General features: G+C 43.5%; 1 protein-coding gene across 2 annotated transcripts in view; it reads left to right on the plus strand.

Annotated features, from left to right (window-relative positions):
• Positions 1-22,805, plus strand: part of SPSB1 (splA/ryanodine receptor domain and SOCS box containing 1) — a 36,764-nt gene extending 13,959 nt beyond the window's left edge. Inside the window, exons 1-3 of one of the 2 annotated variants that reach the window (XM_075773609.1) lie at positions 14,528-15,057; positions 16,507-17,337; positions 20,702-22,805. In XM_075773609.1, the coding sequence (XP_075629724.1) occupies positions 16,644-17,337; positions 20,702-20,829 (822 nt within the window). In that variant the 5' untranslated portion in view covers positions 14,528-15,057; positions 16,507-16,643 and the 3' untranslated portion in view covers positions 20,830-22,805. Of the gene's footprint in view, positions 1-14,527; positions 15,058-16,506; positions 17,338-20,701 lie in introns of those variants that run through there. The other variant, XM_075773606.1, reaches the window with a different exon arrangement.
• The last annotated feature ends 2,742 nt before the right edge of the window (positions 22,806-25,547 follow it).

Here is a 25,547-nt window from a genome sequence, read left to right on the forward strand (position 1 = left end):
GGTTGGCTAGTGGTCGGGGTGTGGAAGAAAAGATGTTGCTGTCAGTTAGCACGTTACAAGAACTATCTGATACAGCAGAGGCACATCTGATGTGCAGGTTATGGATCCAAGATCTCATTTGAAAGTAGGGGCTAGGGGAAATGTCTCCTAGAAAATGGCAGAAGCCAGCTGCTTTTGGAGATGAATTGCAAAAGACATTTCTTTGAAAGTGGCAATGTTGTTTTCATGTCTGCCTGGTCCTCCTGAAACTACTAAACTTACTGGGGAGGCCACAAAAGGCTTTTTGCATATAGGCAGGTGCTGGAGACATTGAAGAATCTGACAGACTTTCAGGTTAGGAAGCCTAAACTTGATTTAAAGACCCTGTCATGATTGTGAGGTGAGTTCCTGCTTTGGATGCATGTGCAGGGGTGTTGACTTCTGAAAACATCCTTTTGCTAAGTGAACAGAATGGTTTTCTAAACTATGAAAAAAAAATCACTTCCTCAGTGACTCAACTGTCTCCTCTTGTGAGGTTTTTGTCTCCAGTGGTGACACCCTCAGTCTCCACAGACCTCAGGACAGGAAAGACCTGAATCTATAGTTTAAGCTGTGAACGATCTACTGAGTCTTTATACACAAGGATGTAACTTCAGTTCTCTCTTTCAACACTTAACAAGCCCACGATGAAGAGACCTGGGTGAACATTGTAGAGGAATGCTGATTTTTTTTCCATGTGGCTAGGTAAGAAAAAACAAAAAACCTATCTATGTTTATATTGCTTAGAGTAATTCGCTATCCGGTAAGAAGGCACTAATAGCTAGTACAAGAGGCTGAACTACATTCACTTGTTTAGGATTTATTTGGTCTGAGGATTAACATTAAATTCACCCTGAAACTGGCTGATTAAGAAACTGGAGTGACTTGAACAGGGAGGAAGATGCATACCCTAAGTATAAGGAGAAGTTTTGTCACCATTGGAACAGGTTGCCCAGAGGTTGTACAGTCTCTGTTTTTGAAGGTTTACAAGAATAAACTGGATAAAGCTCTGAGTAACCTAGTCTGACCCTGCTTTGAGGAGAAGATTGGACTAGAGACTTCCTGAGGTCCTTTCCAGCCTGAATTAGTGTATGATTGTATGAAATATAAATTGTATAGGCATCTTGCTGTGATATTATCAGAAGAGTTAAATTCTGGAAGTAGGTAGGCTGCTATATTAGTTGATAGACAACAAGACTTATCTTCTGCATAGCCAGGCTAGAATTGGGTGTTTGAGTGGTTGTTTCTCAGCTTGTCTAAGAAACTCTCCTAACTAATTTTCTACAAGTCTCCCTGAAATACAGAGAAGATGAATGACTTGAAAAATGTCTCAGCATCACCACTAAAACTTCTTTACTTTTTTAATACAAATGTTTTAATTAAAACTTTGTTCTAGTTGTGTCTCAATGTCACAGGTGAGCTACAACCAAAATTTGGCTCTGATTTAACTTCACAACTACCCCCTAACCTGCAGTATTGCTGAATTCTCAGTAGTGGCAAGTTCTTTTGCTTTGACAATTGTTCCCTTTAGAGCACGCTGTCCTTGGAAGGACACCAGTGTTTCTAGGCTCTCAAAACAGCTACATAAGCTTGCTTTATCTTCTTCCTCGAAGCCCATCCATCCATATGTCAGGAGGTTTTTTACAGTCATATGGGGTTTATTTTGTCATAGCAATTGGCAGTACTTGGTACAATGCTATGTCTCCAAATCCTTTGAAAACTCATTGCAGTGCTGTGGACTGGAGAATGGTGTTAGTTCTTGCTAGTTTGTCCTTTCTGGGATGTTGGAAGAATGTGGTAGGAGACACAAAACTGAGGAATCCTTTCTCAGGGAGTGGTGAAGGACTAAGTTTTAAGAAAGACAGTATGCTGACCTTGCAGCTTCCCTCTGCTTTCTGGATTTATAGGAAGGAGCAGCATCCTGAAATGTGTCCTTAAAAGGTGTTTGGAATGTGGGAGAAATTATTAACAAGGCAAACTATTTTTCTGCTCAGTATTGTAGGAAACAGTTCATATCCCTTAAATCCACAGGATGACACATCTGACTTGTAAGGTATAACTAAGATCAGTCACATGTAGCTTTGGAAGATGTTTTTCTTCCCAAGTAACCTGGCCCAAGGTCACAGTCTGGAAGGCAGAGAGCATGCCTACTTGTTACATGATGTTCAATAAGACAAGATATAAAACAGTTACTGAACTGCAGTGCTTCTAGGCTTGGCATTTAGTTTGACTGATGTCAGCCCCTCTTTAGAGAGGGACATGACTATCATGATAGGTCAAAGGAGCACAATTAACTTCATCTCTTGACCTGGTGGTGAAAGGGTAGAGGGAAACCTAGTGTACAGGCTGAGGCAGGCTGCTGGTGACCAGGTACTGCTAGCAGCAGTTTTTGAGCTGGTGGAAGGGAACAGCTTCGGGAGAAGTGCTTGTTATACTGCATCCTTCTCTGCTCTTTTCTACTTAAAGCTCTGCATAGATTGGGTTATGCTAGAGCACTGTCATGTAGAAAGACACAGTAGCTTTGCAAAGGTCCTTAACTGATTAAGCTCCAGGGTTATAGAGTGAATTTTCTTATGTCTCATGATTTGATCAGGTGGAAAAGACTCATTTGGGAAGCTGACTAACTCCTGACTGAGGGACTTGCTTATTTCCTCCCTGAAAAACAGCAGCAAGCATGCATAGTTGGATGGGAGTCTTTGTACATCCATCCTCCTGACTGTGGTGGGATTGCTGTGACAGTAGAGGTTAACATGGTGACTTAATGCAGCCTGTAAAAGGGAGGATGAAAGGGATGAACTTGGAAGTGGAGCATGATTGTTGAATGTGAGGAACAGGATGCCAAGTCAGTTGCTGAGGATGCAAATGTAAAACTGGAGGAGAAAGGAAAGCTAACTTTTGCTTCCTTAAATGTCAGGGACGAAGCAGCTTTTTGTGAGGAGGAACCAAATATTGTCCATATCAAGTGTGCTGGGCCTTGGAGTTTCCCCCTCAGTAGCAGGCAGTTTGTGAGGCATCTTCTGTGGTCCTGTTGTTCACCTTCACCTTTTGCCCCAGTTCTCTTGTGATGCAATAAGTGTGCAACACTTTCATTGACCTTCTACTCATACAAAAAGTGTTTTCTCCTACCCTGCATGGTAGGTTGATAGTGGTATTGCTGCCCATCTAAATGGGGGAAATGCAAATCCAAGGCTGTGATGTACTAAAGCTTCCCAAGCTGAGTGGCACTGAAGCAGGGATGGAACAGAACTTCAGTTCTGTACCACAAGGCCCTCACTTTGCTGTGACTGAAGGTGCTGCTCTGCCCTCTTTTGCAGAGAATAGTATTCTCTGTAAGAATTCTGTAAAAATCTAATGCTCTGCTTGGAGGGAGCAGAGACACTGTTGTAATGGACCAAGAATTATTTGTTTCTAGTATGTGGCCCAGATTTCAACTATGCTTTTTCCGTAGTGCTGATGAGCGGTACTAGACACTTGCACAACTTCCCCTCTGGCATAGATGTATTTGATGCAGATACATGTACTGAAGCTTCAGACACAATAAACCTATTTGAGGGCAACGGGCTGAGTAATCTGGTGCTTGGCAGCTGCTCTGTTGTGGGGATTTTTGCTTTACTGTTAGCAGTGCTTGTGACATCTTTAAATGAAAAGAGGAAGGAGGAGGCAGTAGCTGGGCAACCTTAATATTAAAATAGCTCAAACTGCAAATGGTTTTCCTGAGAGAAGGAATCCTGCTGGGTTCTACATGTTTCCTAACAGAGGAACTGTATTGCTTTTAGGAGCAAGGATTGAAATCCTCACAATCTGCTGTGTACCTTATATTTTCAAGCTATCTATTTGAGAAAATGCTGCTTTTCAGGTCTATAATACACAAATCTATGACTTTAATACAGTAAGGGCTCAGTTCCTGTTCTCATGCAGGTATTAGTACCTGGTGTGTACTAGGTGACTTCATTCAACTCTTGATGGGCTCTCCATGTTTATGGAGGTGTTGTGCATTGCCTTATTCTGCCCACTGAATGCAGCACAGCAGCTATCCTGGAAAAAAACTGGACTCCTAAACTAGCACTTCCAGCAACTGGGATATCATAGTTTGACTCTTAGGCCTATGACAAGCCCAACCATGTTGCTTCCCCTGTTCCCTCGAACATAGCGTACCAGAGGCTTTCTAAAAATTTACTTCTAGGCAAAGGATAGCTAAAATAGGAGGCTGACATCCCATGACCTGGGGGAGGATAGCAAAAGTTCAGCTGTACAAATGTCTTTGCTCTGCCCTGTTGTCACCTAGGAAGGAGACAGGAGGGGAGTTTTGGTAGGTGACTGTTGGGAACTTTAATATAGGTATCTTTTAATGCAGCTGCTGCTAGCATTAAACCATGGTGATTCATTAACTGTTTCGAGGGGAAAGCAGCACTTTGTTACCAATGCCTCTGTCCTGATGGCTTGTTTTGTTGGCCAATCTTGCAGTCATAGCAAAAAAAAAAAAGTGCTTTTGATACAGAAATAGAGACTCTGAAAAGAGGTACAACATCAAGCTTTATTCTTTCCACCCATTGCTCCCCTCTCCATCTACTGATTATCAGACAAAACTAATGAATCGAGATACTTCAATGAGGGATGGACAGTGGGCTGTGTAGGCTGCAAATTACTAAGTAGGGAAAAAACTAAAAGCAGCGAGTTCTTGTGCAAGAGGATGACTTATTATAGATTATGTGGGTTTCTCAATGCAAATAGCTCTGAACATAAACATCTACCATTTAAAATTTATGGTGGCTTAATTGTGGAGGAAATGCCTTTCTAAATGCAGCCTATCTTGGGATGTTATGGCTCCAGTGCTGGAGGGAAGGAGGGAGAAGCATTAGGCAGGCATGGCAACTTGGCCAGGTGCTGACTTTATTTTTCAAACACCAACACTGAACAATTTACTACTTCACCTATTGAATGGCTTCTGGAGGGCAGTGCCTGTTAAAATAATTGCTGCTTGCTTCTGCTCCTCTTGTGAGCTGGGGCAAATGTCTGTAGCGCAGGGCAGTGAAACATCTTGGGGAGCAATATCATCCTGGACTGGTTCCCCAATGCAATCTTCAGCGTGGTTCCACTGATGCTTGCATTAGTACAGCAGTGTGAGGGAGTGGGATGAGGAGGGCTGGAGGAAGAGAAACCAGTAACTAATAGACTGTTGGATGGTGGTTCTCATGGCACTGGAACGAGGCCTGGCCTGATGATAATCCTCTGGTCTGGCCAATAACTACAGTGGAAGGGTGGACTGTCCTGCTTCCCCTGCTTCTTCCCACTTCCAGATCAGTTTTAAACAAAAGCTTCTGATTAGCTGACCAACCTAGTCACTGGGTTCGAAATGCTTTTGAGTGGGATGCTAAAGCAGACCAGTGTTGCAGTTTAACTTTGTCAGGGCAAGTACCTCTTCAGTTCTTTGTTCCTGTTCATTTTCCTGACACTACTCAGGCTATCCTTTGTTGATAACTTTGCAATTTAGTTTTTAAGGCATAGGTTGAAAGGTAGATTGTCTAAATGCTTGCTCTTCTCTTGACTTTGAGGATGAACTGCATAGAGCCCTGGAAGACCCTGGGACATAGTCCTGAGTAGCTATCTAACCCCCAGGTCCTGAAGATAAGCTCCTTTGAAACACTTCCATGCTGGCTGCATTAGCACTTGGTTGTCTTGGAGTTGCTAAGCTCCTTGTACAGATAAAATGACAGCCCCGTTCCCTGTAAGTTTTTATTTAAGGGCAGTACTATAGGGCATCTGAACAGAAGTCTCAGTATAATCCTTGGTTATAGAAGAATTTTTAATAATTGGGCTCTTCTTTAATTTTAAGAATGTGTGACAGTAGAAAAACAGCATGGAACTTGCTGCTAAAGGACAAGGAAGTTGTAAGACAAATATCGTTGGACAGTGTACTTGGTAGTTCAGTCCTGCAAACTAATCTTTCAAGTGCAGATTGTTTATAAAACTGGGGGGTTTTGTTTGCAATGTGCCAAGCACAGATTTCAGCCTTACAGGAATTTGAGGCTTCTTCTGGAAGCAGTGCTTGTTTACATGCAAAGTCTCAGTAACATAAGGAAAAATCAATTGAAGGTGGTTGGATCAGCACAAAAGTGTAAGAAAGGTGAACCTCTGGACAAGGTGAAAAAACGGTCGCGTGCGACCTTTCTTTCTGCTACCTATGTGACTTATTTTCCATAGTACTTAGTCCACAAGCACATCAGAGACATCTCTTGAGTGCATGTAAAGAACTCAGAACTGTGAAAAGACTATGTCTTTTGCAGGCAACTTCTGCAGTTGGTATCTCTATGCTAGCCTTTTTTACCTTGGAATAAACTCTTTTGAGACACTAGTGCCTTTAAGTAAAAGACTGCACTGAAGCAACCTGGGAGCAGCCTTCCATAGTTCTATCAACAGTCTTAACTTCAATACAAGCCAAGTCCATCCCCAGAAAATGGATTCTTGACACAAGCAATGAGGAAAAGAATTACTTGTCTGATGGATCTAGCTGCAAATGGTACCAGGAGCTAAAAAAAAGAAAAAAGACTTTGCCAAATGTGACCAGTGAGATGAGAACCTGATGTGCAGGAAGTATGTCTTGCCTGGTCTGGACACCTGATCTGGTGGTGTTTTGTTCTCTAAATGGATATCTGCATGCTGAAGCATGCAGAGAACTAGCTATGCTGGTGGAACAATTTGTAGCTGGGGTGCTATAGCCTCCTGTAAGCTGCTCAAACCAGTGCATCAGCTGTAAACAGCCTGCACTCCAGAATGGCTGTGCTGATGACTGTGCAAAGCACTTGGAGTGGGAATAAGGCTGTACATAAGGGCATAGTAATTGCAACAACTTAATTTTTCTTCAGGCTCTCTGTCTGCAGTGGCTGCATTGCTTTGTGCCCCTGTTGTCACATCTCCCTGTACTTTCTCACAGGAAGAAGGGAACTGCGTGGATCTTCCTGCTCCTGTAACACCATCTACAGGTCCTATGTCAGCTCAGACTTAACTGCCAAACCACAGCTGTTTTTGCTATTTCCTCCAAAAGCATCTATCTGGAGTGCAGATCTATGGCTCAAAGCTGAACTTGGCACATCTGATCGGCAGTATGTCCCCACTATAGCCCGTCCACAACTTCTGCGTTAAGAACAAGTGATGTATGCAATTCATTCGCATGTATTGTTAACTTGAGAGCCACAGGCAAACCATTAGGCTGCTAGCTGAGCTGTCATCTGAGTATGTGACAACCTGTTTTGTGGCAGCAAGCATGATTCAGATTCTGAATTCTACCTGGAACCTGAGTTTATCACGTTGGCCTTCTAGGTTTGTAACAGCTGCCTGTAAATACTTGCTAGAATACAGAGTTTAAAGTTGCTTCTGGAAAGTAGCACTTAACCAGTTGGCTACAAACAAATATTCTGGACCAGCAGGAAGTTAGAGACCAGCAAAGGGGAGAGGTGTAAAGAAGGTCAGTGCTGCAGATGTGGGACATGGGAAGGGACTCTGGCTAAATTTCTCAGTGCTTAGATGTAGAGCTGTCAGTTCAATGTGGGATGGTGAACTTGGGGCTCCACCCTGTGTAGGGGGAAGAGTTTTAGCTGCTGGCTTTCTGGCCTGTTCAGCCAGCTTCTATTCACTGTACATACTTCATCACGGCTTCTCTCAGGCCCCATGGTCAACTTAGCAACCCTTCTTATGCCATATAATGCTGCTTACTCTGCAGTACAGGCACTTGTATCCCTGCGTGGCAGTGTTCTGCAGTGTTGCAGATATGTGTTTGGAGTCAACTTCTCTGTACCGCTAGCGTGCTGGGAAACCAGAGCCAATTGCATAACTCCTAACATCTGTATGTTACACTACCAATAAATGAACTATTTCTAGCCAGAGTCTCATTGTCCTGACTTGAACACAGCTTTTGGTCTGTAAAGGCCAGAGACCATGAGTAAGGATAAAAAGGAAATGGACATATCAGACAAGGAGATAAGGAGAAGCTGTGCTGTTGGTAATGCAGAGGCCTGAAGCCAGCTGTAGTAATTGTTTAACCTACATAGCTTTCTAATGCTGTTGTCCTCAGAATACTGAGGACAAAGCGTCCCCAAAGTAGTTTTAGAAAAGGTAAAAAATAATTGCTTTAGAGTACTGGTCTAAGTAGACTGACTATAGGAAGATGGGCTAACAGTGCCTCATGCCAAGAACGTAATGGCTTGAGGTGACTGAGTCTTCTAAAAAGCTGATCCCAGCTTCTTTATGGGTGCAGATTACTAGCACTCAGGCTGGCTTCCTCTGTTTCTTGAGGGAGGCAAGGAATCAGAGGTCCTGATGAGATACTTTACTGCCATTTGTCCTTTAAGGAAGGAAAATCTGTGTCTCAACATCTGTTATGAAACAATCCTTTCCGCAATGCGCTGCAAAGTATACTCAGGCATGTGGGATGGATGAAAGGTCACGGATTGTGCCGGTGGACAGAGCCATTATGTCAGCATGGCACACTGATCTTAGTGCAGTGCCTGTGAGTTCAGGTTAGTCATAAGTAGGAGAGGCTGTGGAAGAACACATGTTCCACTGTGGTTCTGAAGGCTTATTAGGGAAGAGAGGCTGTAATTTTGAGGTACAGGGTTTGAGTGAAAAGGAGAACTTAACTCAAAATATTTGACCCTGTTAAGACTTGATGCCCACCAAAGGTGGCATTGCCACAGCCAGTGAATGTCTGGAATCTGCCTCTGAGAAGCTATTTTAGGGGGCCTGGTCTTGAACATGCAGTTGGCATTCATAAGGTATCCAGGAGTACCTTATACAGAGCTGTGAAGCGTCTAACAACCTTTCTGAAACATCTGTTAAACTTCCTCTGTGAGGAAAACGAGCCTGAGTTCACTTTTTTCATTTAAAGAAATATCTTAATTTCTCTGCAACCAAAATTGCCATTTGTAACTAGCCTTTAATAGGAGAGATGATGTCTGGCAGGAACTTGTGGATCTCCTTTTGTCTGAGTTGCTTCCATCATTTCAAATACTTCGCAAAGTAACCTCTCTTCTGTTGCTTAGTAGTATTTTCTGCTAGATTATGCAGCACTGCAGTTAACAGGAACTGGCTGGGTAGGTGGACAGTGGAAACTTGCTTAAATTGGTTTCTACTAAGAGGCCTAGTTGAGGATGGGTGGTTGTTGTTATTTCAGGTTTTAGTTTACTCAGATGTGCTGCTCTGAGTAACTTCACGCTTTTCTTTGGAGAACCAGACACTCCATACACGGTGTAAGAGGGCATGCTGCCTTCATCACACCGGCTTTCAACATTGCAAATATAGCTAGAAAATTTCTGCAGAACCCGTGAATCATCCCAAGGAGAGGAACATTGGAGTGCTGTGTTCATACAGACAAGCTGATTCTTAGTGGTTACAAGTCCTAGCAGTATTGTACAATGATATGCTTTTGGCTTCCTTGGACAGAAGCCTTTTCTGGTATGTCTTAGGGTGAGCTTATGTTAGCTGCCTCATGTAGAGAAGAGCAGAGCTCTGGGTTTCTGCTTAGATGAATGAGGCTGCTTAGCAAGGTAGCTTGTTAACTCTGTAGTCTAGGTAAATCAAGCATTGCCAAATAGTAAGTGTCTTGTTCACTCCGTCCCTGGCATATCTCGAGCACAGTTACTTGTCAGGGGCCTCTGACTCTGGAGGATTTTCCTTTTTGCTGCTTGCTGGGACACGTGCCATCTTTCTTAATTCTTTCTTGCCCAACCTCTTATGATCTCAGAGTGACTGCAGTTTCACTTTCTGTGGAGGCCACGCAGCCCTGCCAACAGCTAAACCTGCTGAGCCAAACTGCTTCTGCTCTTCAGTAGGTGGGGCTGAGGAAGTTGCCCATGTGGCAACCTTCTCTGTGTAGAGCAAGATAGCAGTGGGGCTGATGGTGCTGCCAAAACCAATGCTATGCAATGAGGGTTGCCTGCCTAGCCCTGATCTAAGCATAATTGCAACACTCCGAAACCAGCTCTAACCATGTTGTTAGTGCAGTTGTTCCTGTCATCTGTAGCTGCTTGGTCTCTGCTAACACAGCACTGGAAAACTACTTCAACAGCATAGGTGAGCTTACTTTTTTCCCAAGGTTTGATCAATATTTAGTGGGGTAGGAAGGATGCTAAAGCCAGAATGCTGGTGAAGTGATTGCATCAGTACTGATTGAGATGTCATGGCCTTCCTGTGACCAGTTTCTGCAGTAGGCAGAAATACACAGTGCAAGTAGGGTGGTATATTTGTGATGCTAAAAATTAATGCCAGGGAAAATGCAGTGTCCAGGTTCTCTGGGGCTAAAGTTTGACTGCTATTTGAGGTATGCAAGTTCCTCTCTCTCCACACCAGTTAAGATGTTTTGTAGTATTACTAATCCATCTTGGCTTTTAGCTTATTTTGCAAAAGGTCTACGTGATCAAGAGATCTCAACACCACCAACGGAGGAAGAGGAAAACCTCTGGTGTTGAAGCGGCTTCTAACGATGGTGTTAAAGAAGGGCTAGCACCGTGAAGGGTCTTTGGGGGGCGGTTCTAGCATACTAGTTGTGCACATATCTGAAGGATGTGAAAGCTGATGCCAGGTAACCTGCTGCCAGCAGGTTCAGCAAATGAGGAGTAGTGTAGCTCCTCTGTCTATCAGCCCAAGAAAATGCACCAAGTCTACTTTTTTCTAGTAAAATCATAGAAACTTGAGCACAACTACAGTGGTGTGTTTTTTCGGTCTCTTATTAGCACTGTCTGGGATCCTTTAGTTCAGTTTTCCAAAGCTGTAAGCAAGCAAATGACTATGTACAGAATATATATTTTCTTTCCTTCTCTTCAGGTATTTTCCAGGCTGGAGATCTCAGTAAACTGAGTTGAAAAAACTGGATTGGGAATCAAAGAATTTCAGAGCCTTCAGGTATTCTTGTAATTGAGGTTCCAGAGAGGTATCAATAGGTGTTGAGCTGCAGAGCAAGGGAGGACCTATGAGGAGCCATGGGTTCTCTCAACTAAAGTTATCAAACTTTTTAACTCTGAAGTGTTTCTAGTCCTTTCTGGTAAAGTTTAACTGAAAGAGAATGGTTTCCCAGTATTCAACCTCATGAAAATAGGTATTTTCAGTGGCTGAGTGCCTCACAGGTGTTTAAACAACTGCAGGCATCTTCCAGTAAGTTGGGGGTTTTTTGCTTGCTCTTATTTTAAAGAGGATGCTTCTAGAACTCTTATGCTCTGGACTTCCCAGTTGTGAGCCATCAATACCATACTAAGCCTCTGGCAGCGCTTTGGCAGCTCAGGAGTTGGGGTGGTTAATGGAACCAGCAGTGACTGACTTCTGCATGGCCAGTACTGATGCTTTGCCTTGTGTGCAGGTGTTAGACTGGGACTTTGAGGGTTCTTGCTGCTGTGCAAGTTTCTTCCAAATGGAGCTGAAAATCCACACAGCAGCCTGTTAAAATTCCTGTGTCACTTTGAGATGTAGGTACCTGAAATAACCTCCCACTGTGTGATAAAACTTGTGTGGGAACAGCCTTTTGGCTTCAGATAAAACAATGAGGGCATCCTGGGTGAGTATTCTTTGGCTTAAGTTCATGTTATTGATAGCCTGGATTGCATTTCTAGTGTGCGTTCAGATGGCGTGAATGGCTCTGAATGCCAGCACAGGTAGGAATGAGGTGAATTGCCTGGGAGTGATAAAGAGCCTTGTTTTGAATGTGGATGACACTTTTTTTTAAATCTAGCTGTGTGATTTGTTTGAAGGGCACTGTTTAGCCTCATGTTTGCAAGGTATTCCGCTAGGTTTTGGAGAACACTAGGGAAGTGATTGAAATGAAGATTTAGTTACTTGATTCATACTGGGGGACAAAATATTCTATTGTGGATAGTTGAGACTGCTACCTGCATGACATCTGCCTGGCTGCGTTCTCAGCTGCATTTTCTGAGGTTCACTACCAGGTGAAGGGGGTAAATGTGGCCACGGGCACAGAGTGTGGCTCTGCTCTGTTGTACAGAGCATTTTGGTGAGCTAAATCGAGATGACAGCCTCAGCTAGAGAGGTCTGTGGTAGGCAGTTATTTTGCCTGGTTCATCTCAATCCCTAAACAGAAGTTGGACACCAATTCTGCTCTGCCATATACATTCTTGTCTTTGCAGAACTGCGTTCTCCCCATTCAGTAGCAGGGACTTCCACCACCTTCCAGTGAAGTGTCTTTGCTGTCTCCTGCCTTGATATATCTGCAGCAAGCAGTTGTTCTGAAACTTAGCATATCTTTCTAGTATGGCAAATTGCCTACTTGCTCTGAACAGCTAAACTGAGGGTAGATCTAATTGTCACTGAAAATAGGAGTGAGCATTTTTGAGACACTTATAATTTTGTTCCAAAGCTTTTAAGCCTAGAAGGTTAACATAAAATTGAAAATAGCATGGGAGCAGAGAGGAGCATCATGGGGGATGAGCTTATGTTTATAAAGCAGAGCAGAACTGCAGCAAGCCTGAACTGTTGATATGATAGATAAAAGCACTTTCTGTGCTTACATTTGTACTTAAACCTGTAACAGTTCAAAGGTTTTGAAGTAGCTAATTCCCTAGCATATCTTTTAATTTATGGCTGGCTGTGTCTCATATCAAGCTGCTCAGGGCATGAATCCATTAAGTGAGTAAGCTTTTCTGTATCTGTCCTGCTGAGGGAAAGTGCCTGTATTGTCTTGTGCATGAAGAGGTTTTACTTAAAAAAAAAAAAAAAAGGCATAATTGTTCTTCCTGACTGTAGGGCAAGGTGCCACTCTGCAGTTCTAGACCAGGCTAGTGCCAGGAACAGTGGAGCCAGCCGTGAGCAGGAATCACGGCCTTGCCCTAATAAGGAGCCATGTTGCTCTTAAATCTTGGCAGATAGTGCTCAGTATCTGACCTGCTCTTATTCTAATTCAGCCCTTTGTTCCAGTCTTTTTCTTTTTTTTCTGTCTTCTCTCTTTCTCTTCTTTATTCTGGCCATTGTCCTTCATCTAGTTTTAACAGTCTGCCTGGGAAAAGGCATAACTAATGCAAGTGAGTGGTGCTTGTGTTCAGGAAAGGCCGCTTTCCCTTTGGAGCGGGCAGTGAGACAATACCTTATCCCCTGTGCCTCAGAAGTCCTTGTTGTCTTTGTGGTGATTCACCTTCCGATGCAGCAGCCTTGAGAAAAATATGATGACGCTTATGTTGGCAAAAGGCAAAAGTCATAAAGAACGAGGCATTGTTTTGCTAATGAAGAGCACAGAATTGTATTCTCTTACTTCTCTTGAGCATTTTGTGCTTCAAAGCAGTCTGCACCAATGCTCCTGCAGTCTGTTTTGTTTTGGTTCTTGCTTCCTATGCAGTGTTCTCACATGTACTGTACGGCTCTCAGGAAATCTCTGGCTCTTCCTTCTGCCAATGTTTTGTTCCTTTATCCTAATCAAAGTTCCAACAGCTGAATTGCCTGTAGAGTTCCAAGTGTGCTTTAGCCAGTGCCTTGCTGACAGCCTTTGTCCATATGCCATAGGCCTTGGGAATGTCAGGTAGTTCATCTGGTACTCTCTGTAGAACAGCAGATGATTCAGTTCTGTCTCAGCAGCCTGATGGTCTTTATTCCAGCCTCAGCAAATGACTTACGCTGAAACTTTTTAAAAATGATTGCTTCTGGTCGGCATTAATGTGCCTTTCCTAGGGAAGACACCTGTTGGAGTGACTTCACAAATCTCTTCATAACAGAGCTGGTGTCAGCTTTGAGATATAAAACTGAGAACTTGAGTACACACAGGCGTGAGGGCCTAAAGATGGGACAGTGGGATGATTGGGAGAAACTGTTGTTACACCCTTGAATAACTGCGTACAATCACTTGTGCCCAAGCCACTGAGCTGTGGGGCAGAACAACAAAATAATGTGTTGGGGAGGGTGATGTCCTGGCATCTGGTGACTGTGCCATCCCTCAATTGGTTTTGCTGTTGGTTATTTTCAGCTGTTGGCCAGCTGGCTTACATACTTCAGGATTTGTTTTGATGTTGTGGATGGTACTTATTTAACTTGCAGGATATCTAAGTTATCTTACCAGCTGTTAATGTGACTGGACCTTATTTAAATGGCAGTTGTTTAACAAACCATCTCCTGTCTGTCAGTGCTGTATATCTGAGGTCCCTGAATAGTTTGAAATAGCTATAATGTTGCCTAGTAATGTGCATTGGATGTGACTTTAAGAACCTCAGGCGTTTTCCTCGCCATACTTGAAAAAAAAGGAGGGAAGGAAAAGAAAAGTAGTCTTGTTTCTTTTTTACGTAAGAACTACAAGATTTGAGCTCGTTGTTCCAATGACATACCCTGGACTAGTAGTAAAAACCTGCAGGGAAGCTGGTGAATTTATCCCTAACCCAGAGCATACATGAGCCTTCCCTGTCACCTTCTAGCTGAAGCCTTGTTGCTTATGTCCAGTAACCTTATTTTTAAACCAGATCTGATTCATGCTCTATTTTCTATGCCAGATGAGGTCCTTACTTGTGAGTAAGTGTTGTGACTGTAGCTGGCAGGAGCCCTGCATGATTGCCTCACTTCAGGAAATGTTAAAATAACACTTTTTTTTCTTAGAAAGCTAGTTCGCTCCCCTCCCACTTCTAATTTTCCTAATAGCTGCCCCCAGTTTGGCAGCTGTCTTACAGAGGGTTGTTTGTGTTGCTGAGTGAGAGCAGAGACACTTCGGTGGATGCAGTGCTGGAGGAGAGGTACGCAAAGTGAGCTAGTATCTCTAGCCAAGCTGGCTTAAACTTTTTAGAGGTTTCTCTGAAATTTGGAAGGAAAACTGCTAAACTGTGAGAAGAATCTTGCTCCTCCTCCTGGACTCTGCGCCTGAAGCTGCAGATTTTTTTCCTCTTGGAGAGAAGAAACTGCCCCAACCGAAGCTGCTCATTTGAGACCAATAATACAGCAGGTTTATCTGCTCTCTTGACTATAGTAATTCAGTGGGGCCAACAGTACCAATAGCTGCTGGAACGGGTGTCCCCTGAGGCTGGACCCAGCAGGTCTTGTCTGCTAATTTGGACTTGCAGTCAGGCCTCCAAGGTACTTTGCAAAGCTTTAGTGGGGTTGAAGAGAATTATCTCCTTAAACCTGTATCAATGGCTGCTAGCTGCTTTGCCAGTTGATCTGTGGAAGGTTTGTAACTCTCCAGATGGAGAAGCTTTCATTTTTATTGCCTGGCTCCTACCATGTTCGATCACTGCTATGGGGAGATGGTTTGTTATCAATGCTTTATTTCTGTTTTGGAACTTTTTGTGCCAAGGGAAGAAAATTATTTATGGCTGGATAACAACAACAGGCAATACTTGTGTATGTCTTTGCAGCATGTAGCCTTTACTCTAGGGGATGCTTATGCCCTAGAGGTTCCCCAAGAGCTTTCATTTACAACTGTTAGCCAAAAAAGGAAGGCTGGAATTTAGTTGTCTTCATCTAATGTCTGTCAGATCTGGGAAGGAAGCACTGGAATACCAGCTAGGAGAACACAAAGTACTAATCTAGTGCGTTACACTAATAAGCTGTTTTGGACCCTGGAAAAACATTGCAGGTACTAGGCCTGTTTCTAGTGCTTGTTCTACTTGCCAGTCTGTGATCCTTTTCTTGAACTAGAACACAAATATATCCCTCCTGAAATGCAGCCTGCTTTCCTTTCCCTATAGTGGAAGCTATACTTATGAATGTTTTGCATTCTGAAGGCTAGCTCCAACCTCTCTAGAGCAGCAGAGGGAGAAGTTTATTCAGTAATGTCACTCTTCCCTGCTAGGGACAGCTCTGACTAAAGCTCTTCAGTGCAGTTACCTATATAAACCAATCTCTCACTACTAGTCAGCTGTAGCATGTTGCTGCAGGGTCCGAAGGCAATGCAGTTGTAAACTCAGGTCTATCAGAAACTGACTGAAGCTGGTGCGTCTTGCTCAGCCTGACCTTGTGGTATGGACTATGGCTGGGAGACCAGGCTTATACGAGACACTGCTTTCAGTCTTCCTACCAACTGAAGACAATCAGGAAAAATTTAAGTTTTGAGCACTACTGTGTACTGGGTTCAGAGTCTTCTGCATTGAATAAACTCTTTTCTCAGATTTTCCAGTCTGGACAGCTTATAGGTGATGATGTAAAAGCAAGGTTTGCTGGAGGCAGCCTAAATACAGATGTACTCTCTTAAGGTTTAGTGATGCAGTAATAAGGAGCAGTGCATTCACTGTAAAGAGAAGATGAGCTCTGGTGGCTGAATCTATACCTTCCTTAGACAAAGAAGCAGAAATTCAAGTGCCTTTCTGAAGGGGGCATTGGAAACTTGGTGCCTATCTGATCTATATGCCCTTTCTGCTACACAGGGTATACTGCATAATTAGCATGCATTACCCTTCCTTGCTGATGGAAAGGAAGGACAAGTTGTCAGGATAAACAGATTAAAACTGTGCTCTGTAAATGTTGCATACAAGGCTGTATGTGCTAACGTTTAACTTGTCTCCTGTTTTTCTTTCCATCCATTAGGCAATACTGACTGGTGCACATCTTGACAAGGCCTCCAAGCAACCTTTTCTGTAGGGCTGAATGACAGCAGAAGCGGCCGGGTAAATCGATGAGCTTGCCTTGGGAGCCTATAAATAGGCAAAATCAGAACACACACAATGGGTCAGAAGGTCACAGGTGGGATAAAGACTGTGGATATGAGGGACCCTGTATACAGGCCATTGAAACAGGAACTCCAAGGACTCGACTACAGCAAACCCACACGTCTGGACTTGCTACTGGACATGCCTCCAGTATCATATGAAGTCCAGTTATTGCATTCATGGAATAATGATGATCGCTCGCTGAATGTGTTTGTGAAAGAGGATGACAAACTCATATTTCACCGGCATCCGGTGGCTCAGAGTACAGATGCCATCAGAGGCAAAGTGGGATATACACGAGGACTGCATGTGTGGCAGATCACGTGGGCAATGAGGCAGCGAGGCACGCATGCTGTGGTAGGGGTGGCAACAGCAGATGCCCCTTTGCATTCAGTAGGGTACACAACGCTTGTAGGAAACAACCATGAATCTTGGGGATGGGACCTTGGGCGCAACAGACTGTACCATGATGGCAAGAACCAGCCAAGTAAAACCTATCCTGCCTTCTTGGAACCGGATGAAACTTTCATTGTGCCGGACTCCTTCCTGGTGGTTCTGGACATGGATGATGGGACACTGAGCTTCATTGTAGATGGGCAATACATGGGTGTTGCATTTCGGGGACTCAAAGGGAAAAAGCTATATCCAGTGGTAAGCGCAGTGTGGGGACACTGTGAAATACGGATGCGCTACTTGAACGGACTTGACCGTGAGTATAACTCCCTGTGTTTGTTCTAGCAGCACAGATCTGTGTGCTACTTAACTGCTGGCTTACCAGATCATCCTGGGGAGGGTTTTAATTTTGTCAGAGGTGAGGATTTCATGTCAGCAGTAGGATTGCTGATACAGCTCTGAATCCTTAATGGCTAATTCAAAAAGTTTGGCTGTACACAAGTACTGTTACCAAGGCACTGCAGGGAGCAAGCAGGGTTTGGGGAAGTAGTGTGGTGGGAGAAGGTGATGCCAGTTCTCCACCTAGGGATGATAAACCTTTATATATTGCTACGAAAACATCAGCAGGAACGTCGTTCTAACAGTTGCACTACTGGCAATGTAATCTGGGTGTCCCTTTACAGGGAACGATTGCCTTCCTTGAATGCCTAATGAAGGGACTCTTAAAATCCCTTGCAGGCGAGAATGGGAAGATCTGTCCCTATATAAGGAAATGGGAATGTCTCATTTTTCATAAAGTAGCTCCCTTCTCTGCTTCTTTCAGGGCAGGGTGCGCTCATTTCTAGCGTGGGGCTGGATATTGTAGCCAGCCCAACTTGCATGCCAGGCCTTTTACTAATAGGGACATTGATCTCTAGCTAAGCTTAGTAATAAATTTGGCTCTTCAAATGTGCTAAAGTCTGTTATCTCTCATAGTCAGAAGTTCCCCCTTGGCCAGACTGTGACTCAGTCCTCTGGGTAGGGTGGAGGAGAGAGGTGAAGGAAGTGGATTAAAATCTGGATTTATGTTGTTAGTGAAATAAATTTGGCAGTATTGATATGAAAAGAGTAGTGTTTCCCCTGCATTCCAGAACAGCGTTTGCCCAAAGGCTGTAGCATACTGGGCTCTTTTATTTGTGCTTAGAACGTGTTCTAATGCTGGACCAGCAATGGCAAACCCCTGGCACTGGTGACATGAGGTACAACAACACTGACACTGAGAACCACAAAAAGTGAGCTGTCAGAATAACCAGGAAAGGGATAGGAGCAAAATCCACAAGTGCTTCGAGAAACACAGTTCAACTCGACCAAACAGAGGGCTCTTGGCAGAGCACTTTCTCACCAAAAGAAACCTAGCTCCTTCTGCCACAACAGCCTACAGCATGGCAGCAGCTCCAGTAACCAGTTTTTTCTGAAGGATCAAAGCCAAAATCTGCAGCTCCCCTCAAAGCCAGCAAGTCTGTGTAGTTGTTGGCACAGAACTGCCCTTAGCAAGGAAACGGCCACCTCCAGTATTGGATTTGGTTGTAATGTGCTCTCAGCATAAGAGTGAATTGTGGGCATAAGGCCAGGAATGATGGGACGCTCTTTTGGCACAGATAGAAAGAAGGTGTCTTGCTCTATCCACTTCTGTCCCAGCTATCTCCATACGGAGCAGAAGGAATTGGGACAGAATTTGAATACAGCATATTTGTACCCTCGTGATTTAAGAATAAGCTATATTGGGAAGTGCTAAAGGAGTGCTGCCAGTAATAGGCTTCTCCAGCAGTATGACAGCCAGAGCTGAGATGTGCAGTCCAGCTGTAAAGACCTGTCCCTGCAGAAGAGGCAGCCTGGATCCTGGAGTAGGGCATGAACAGGCAAGACCAGCGGTACCTTGGGCTGAGTGCAGTGTTTTCACTTGTGGCACAGGACATGTATGACTAATGGTGAGGCTTGGGAAGCAATAGTGCTGCCCTGACAGATCTGCTCTTCACCCAGCCATCAGCGCGAAAGAGATGTGCATATAGGGGTACGATTCCTCAGGAATAATTAATACTTGAAGCACTGGGAGAACTTTTGGAGACTGCTAGAAAAGACATTCCACTGCAGCTTCCCCTGGAGCAGGTAATAGCTTGTGATCCATAGCAGGGAAGGAGAGGGGCGAAATAGGGCATTAGTTCAGCTCTAGCTGCTAACTTGAGGAGGAGACAGACCAATTCAAGCATGCGTTTCCTGACTTACCTAAGGAAAGACTTGGTAACAAACAAACTGCCTTTCTCACAGACTTTTTGTCAAAATTAGATGAAACTTAGCTTTCTCCACTTCTCATTGTAAATGTTTTCTACGTGGAACAGGATGACTGTTTACCTTCTCCAAAGTAGAAGTAGGAGTGGCCTGATGAGAGGCTACTGACAATGTTCTCTTTGAGCTTTTCAGTGTTAGCTGTTATCTTTGAACTTGGAAGGAAGGGACTTGTATCTACTTTATTCACAGAATGAATTCTGGTAAAAATGCAGTAACATGCCCATGCTCAGAAAAACTAAGCTTTTCCTGTCTCTCAGCTGGTTAAAACAGCTGTATGAACAGTCAGATTAATTTGGCTTGTAGTAGTGGAAGCTAGAGCTGTCGGCATCTGTCAAGGTTCCTGAAAACTGCAGATTATCAGCCAAACTCTTCCATTCCCGTGGATGTTTTTAGGTGCCTGTTCAGCCCAAGATGTCTGTAAAGGAAGCTTTTGAATGGTGCATGCTGAGCCCTCAGGCTATTAGAAGCATGTCCAGTTGTCTGCTTAATTTGGGATGTCTTTGTGTTAGCCCTCTCTTGAGGGAGGAGAAACCTCTTAGGCTTGAGAAGCAAACTGTGTAAAGGTGAGCTTTGACAGCCTTAGCAACAGCAGCTGTGAGAAACTAATCACAGCTGCACAGGAGGAAGATACAGATATGTTAACTCTGGCTTTGGCCTTAGTCCCCTGTATGTTGTGAATGACTCTCAGCATCAAAGGGCCCAGTATGCCATTCCTGAAACACTAGTATTACCTTGTTCAGTGTTTATAAGTACAGGATGCAAAAAATCAATAGCCAAAGGCCTGTATTTTTCCCAGGTTTATGATACAGGAGGGAATCCTCTAATGGAAAATATCACAAGTAGTGACATGAAGCTTTGATGGATGGCTTTGTTTTTCACGGGAAGTATGTAGTACAAATGAAGGGATTGACAGCTCTTATCCTACTCTAAGAAACAAATCATGGTTCTTTCTGAGCACCCATACCACATGATGCTAGCAAACTGTTTGCTGCAGTCTTTAATTTCAGTGAATCTCTTACAAAGGTTTTTTGGATACCGCAGTAAGAGGCACAGGCTAAAAGATGTGTTCTGGCTTGAATGAGTGGTGTTGCACAGCAGGAACTTCTATTAGGGGATTCTAGGATTTTTTTTTGTTCACACATATGTATGGCTTAAATAACCTCTACAGAAAAATCATGCTCTACCTGTGTATTTGATGAAGTTGCTGATAGGCGAATGCTGTATGACTTGGCTCCTGCAAACAAGCCAGGCATTCACTTTTCTTGTTCAATCTTTTCTGTGGGATTTTTGGAATTAGCAAAATGAATGTGTAACTTGTGAGTTGGGATGTTAATGTCTTGGGTCTCTTTTCCCAGCTGAACCACTGCCTTTGATGGACTTGTGTCGGCGAGCTGTGAGGCTTGCTCTGGGCAAGGAGAGACTGAATGAGATCCCTACACTGCCACTGCCAGCCTCCCTCAAGAGTTACCTGCTCTACCAATGACCTTCATGTTCAAGGATAGAGAGTTGGAACCAAGGCAAAATATCTGGAGCTGACCCACTGGGAAATGGGTTCTCCACCCTCGTGTCATCGCTACTGTTGGAACTCCTTGGCCAAAGTATTCCTGCCACCACTTAAGTCTCCGTGTGCCCTTATTGGCAAGCTCTCAAGTAATCCTTGTTTCACGACTGTTTTGTTGGAAGTCACTTCCCCAGCACACTCCCAAAAGGAACATTTACAGAAGCTCTGTGCTTCCCTGCTTCTCCTGAGAAAAGGCTGTAGTGCATCCTTTAGGTTGTGGAGCCTAGGAATGAATGATTTTTCTGTACTAGCTAAAGGGAAGAACATAATTTGGGGGAAGGGAAGGCATTAGAAGTAGAAATGTTAAGACCAGGTCCTGAGAATGGAAAGACATGGGGTGGCCAGCAGAGTTGGGAAGAGTCTGGAATACCAAGAAGAATTAATTGCTGAGTTTTTTTTAAAAACCAAAAAAACCCCTACCCCACTCCCAAACCCTGAAACACCAAAACCAAGAACCCTTCCACCAGGACACTTAATTCGGAGAAGGTGATTATGTCGCTGATGTCTATCTCTGCCAGGACTTCTCACTATGTTCTAATGTTATTTCATAGACAGTGAATCCTGCTTTCTTGTTTATCACCATTGTTTTCTCAGTTCTGCTCCATGCCCTGTTCTGCCTCTTCTTAGTGGGTTTGACTCAGTTGATTGAGCAGTCATATCATGTCTTCACCTGTCCTCTTCTTGATTTAAAACTGTGGGTTTTAGTCTGAGTTCAGGGGTTCCTTGCTGATGTGGGGGACAGGGAAGGAACAAACTTCCCCTCCAATACGGTGAGACAGGCTGTATGAGCTGAGATTTGTTACACAGCTATAGGTCCTGCCATCGTAGGTGTGGTTTCTATATAGCCTCTTGCATGTTAAGGCTTGAGAGAAACATACTAATGTGTTTCTCTAGATAAGCTGCTTAGTCATCCAAACCAGGCTTTGTTCTGTCATAGACCATCAGCATAATCTCCATTTAACTATGCAGCAGGAATAGTTCTCTCTGTTTCTTGCTTGGGGGTGGGAAGTTGTCCCAGAGAAGGTGGTAGCAGTGTGGCTGCAGAAGCACCATCAGCAGATGAGACATCCAGAAGGTGATTGCTGCGGAATGTAACTTATAAGACTTTAACAGAGGCCAGTGGGGTGATCTTCAGGCACAGCAAGAAGAAACTGAACCTCTCCATAGCTGGGGATGGGGGGCAGGAGAGAACTGCAATAAACAGGACAAGCAATTCAGGCAAAATCAGCACATCCCAAATAGATTCTCACCTCAGTAGCCAAGTAAAGAGGATGACACTCCTTTACTAGCAGGAGCTGCTCTCTTGACCTCTCCACAGGTTACTATGCTGCCTTTCTGGGGTTAATTTGCACATTTCTTTGTCTTGAAAAATGTTTGTGTGGTTGGTTTTTGCTCTTGAGTTATCCCTTCAGTTCTGTGTAGGTACAAATGAGTTTAGTTGTTGAAAATGTTAATATATATATTTGTGGTGTATGTATAAGAACATGTTTTAAACAGCTGCTGTAGGGTACCTTTTTTAAAATAAACTACTTGCATAGTATATTTTTTAAAGCACAGAATTGGTGCCAAGACTGGGTGGGGTGTGATATGCCCCTTTTTTAATCTAATATTATATGGTTTTTTTTAACGTAGGGGTTTGTACTAGTTTCTGTTGCAGGGTAGGACACAAGAAAATTCAGTGTGTATGGAGCCCTACTTGGTTGCCTTCAACATGAACCAGTGTCTTCCAGAACTCCAGGGAAGCAGCTGTGTTCTCCCTACTTGTAATGTTCCTTGTCCTCCCTTGTTTCCATCTCTTCTCACTTCACCAGTACATTGCTTTGTACAGTTTTAAATTGACTTTCTATTTTATGACTGTAGATAATACTCAGTAACCTAATAAACTTTATTAAATATTACTTGATGCTGGTTTCATTTGCATGCAATCAAATCATGCAGAGTTCTTTATCTAGTTTCTACATGAATGGTGAGCTTACTCCTAAGAAGCCAGCCCAAACAGGTAAAGCGAGAGGTGGTGTGGCCTTGTCTTTCCTTGGAAAAATAACAATTTAAAGTTAGCATCTAAAAGGTGTATACAGGTGGAGGGCAAGCTGCAGCTATTGGTGCAGGGTGGTGGGGTGCAAGAACCTGAGATTTTTCTAGAGTTGCCACGAGTGCCTAAAAATGGCTAGTCCAGATGGAGTTGAATAAAATCTGTGATGAGACAGCAGCCTTGGTTTCCTAATTTAACTTGGTTTACAACTGACATGTTACACCATACTCCTTTTTCTTCAAATAAATTCAAGTAAATAGGGCTCTAGTTATCTTGCCTAACTCTGTGTTGTAGATTACAGTAAACAACTTATCTTTTTCTTCCAGTGAAGAAGCTTGTATGAAAACAACTCAGTAACCTATTGCTTTATGTTGATACCCGACTGTCCTTTTTCTTAGGAAGGGAGATAATGGAAAAGCAAAATAAAATGGTGAGAGCTAAAGGGATCCCTAGCCAGTAGAACAGCACAGTTAAGTACAGAAGGTACTGTGGCAGGTGAAGCTGAGTGGGAGAGTCATTCCTGTATCATGTGTGCTTGAGAGATAGTTGACTGATTTCAAGGTGTTCTGGGTGACTTCTTCAGGTCATGAACTTCATTTAGCTCAAGTCACTTGGTATTAATTTTCACTCACTCCCTACCCACTGCTGTAAGTAGCTGTGTTTTCATATATTTAGAGATCTGCACAAGAGGCTTTGTTCCTGGGCTGTGAGGAGATAGGAGTTATATTGTTTGTGGAGTACAAACTCTTTACTGCTTGGCTGGTTGTGCATTCAGTCTCCTCCAACTCCAACCAGTGCAACACAGAGACCCTCTGGAATTGTGTCAGCAGTTAGGTTAAGCCTCTCCAAACTGACTGGAAGTGAGATGACTTGGTACTTTTGTCAATGGCAAAGACTTTAATTCCCCCTTGTGTCCGCACACTTTTTTGTCTTCCCTGCAGTTACCAACTTGTATGTGAAAACCAAATAATTTAATCAGTTCACACAAACACATTACAACATGTAAGGCTCAACTAAAGCTCAGAGATATGCTTACAAACTGCCTTATGGGGTACTGGATGAGTGGAGCCTAAAAAAATGTTTTCTTGTCTTTGTCTCCAGTCAGGGCAAGATTTTTTTTTTTAATTTGGATGTCTTAAGCATGTTTGTTTTTCCCACGTGTTAGGAGACAACTGTTTGTACATCATAAGCCTAAATATCCAGTATATTCAATAATAATCACTTTTGTTTTGCTGTAGGTAGTGAAGGACTTCAGTGAAATACTTATTTTCTGCCTGTATGTGAACAAGGCCAGCTTCCCCTTACCTTTCAGTGGAAGGCTGTCTCTGCTTTGCTGGAAGTGTGGCTGGAGGGGTTCTGGGAGAGCAGCAGGCTAGGGAGGGTGCGTAAGGTGGGGCGGGTGCAGAAGACTGAGAAATTAGTTCATGCTCAGCTCCAGACACCCAAACAGGCTTGCGTTCCAGCTGCATGGAATATTTGAAACAAATGACCTGCTCAGGGCTGGGAGTCTGCAGTGTTTATGTACAGTGCCATGGCAACAGTGGAGGAAGTCATGAGATGGGGATTGGACTTGGTGGAATCAACAAATGATATCACAGATTAGTGAGTCCTAATGAATCAGTGGCTTTCTGCTTCCCCTGCTATTGCCAGTGTTCAAGCACTGGCATGTGGCAGGCAGACCTCCTCTTTTTTGAGTAGCATTAAAAACTGCAAGTTCTACTTGTATCGGGGTCTCCTTGAAAACCAACCTCAGTACCCCAGCCAGCATCTCATCCTGCTGTTGCTGACTAATCATGTTCATGCATGGAGCTGTTCCTACATTTTATAAGAGGCTTCTGGCCTTGATAGTTTGCCAGCTGTTGCCTTGCTGGTGATACAGAAGTGCTGTAGCAATTCTGCAGAGAATCTGGGTATCCTGGTGTTCTAGACAAGCAGTAGGCTAGCTTTTGTTTCTTCCTGGAAGTTGAGGTTTTGGTGGAAGTAATTTGAGCCTAGAAAAGTGTGCAAGAGGGGAAGTGTTCAGTAGAGGAGTTTAGTAGCTGATAAGGAAGTACGTCATACTGATTTAGCAGTCTTGTCACAATTGCTTTCCAAAGGCAAGCCTGTCTTGGGTGCAGGTTACGTTCCTGTGCAGCATATCTGTGCCAGCAATCATCCCTACTGTGGATCTTGGGCAAAGCTATGACAAAGTCAAGACAAGGAGACTTGGGAGTGGGGAGGACAGTTGCTAATTCTCTCCTTTATCTGCAGAACTGAGAATTGATTTCTCTAAGCTCAAACAACTTCCCTTTTGGAGCCTAGACATTGCTCTGTACCTGTCAAGTCCTTCGTCAGTACCAGCACAAGGGAATTTTCCCTGTGCCTGAGATGTGCAAACTTAGAAGGATATGCATGATACATTTAAGAACTTATTTTGGCAGTCACACCTTCTCTCCTGCATAAGGTAAGACAATTATGAAAAATATTTCCTAGCACGCTCCCTCTCTTCTCCCATATGCTTTCTATGCAGAGCTAATGCTGTTGATCTTATGCCAAAGACTAAGTTGCATTTGACTGGAGGAGGAAAAACATAGTGATTTATTTAGTAAAGCTTATTAAAATTAAAAAC

The sequence above is a fragment of the Balearica regulorum genome, chromosome 21, assembly GCF_011004875.1.
Source record: "Balearica regulorum gibbericeps isolate bBalReg1 chromosome 21, bBalReg1.pri, whole genome shotgun sequence".
In the NCBI taxonomy this organism is placed as follows: Eukaryota; Metazoa; Chordata; class Aves; order Gruiformes; family Gruidae; genus Balearica; species Balearica regulorum.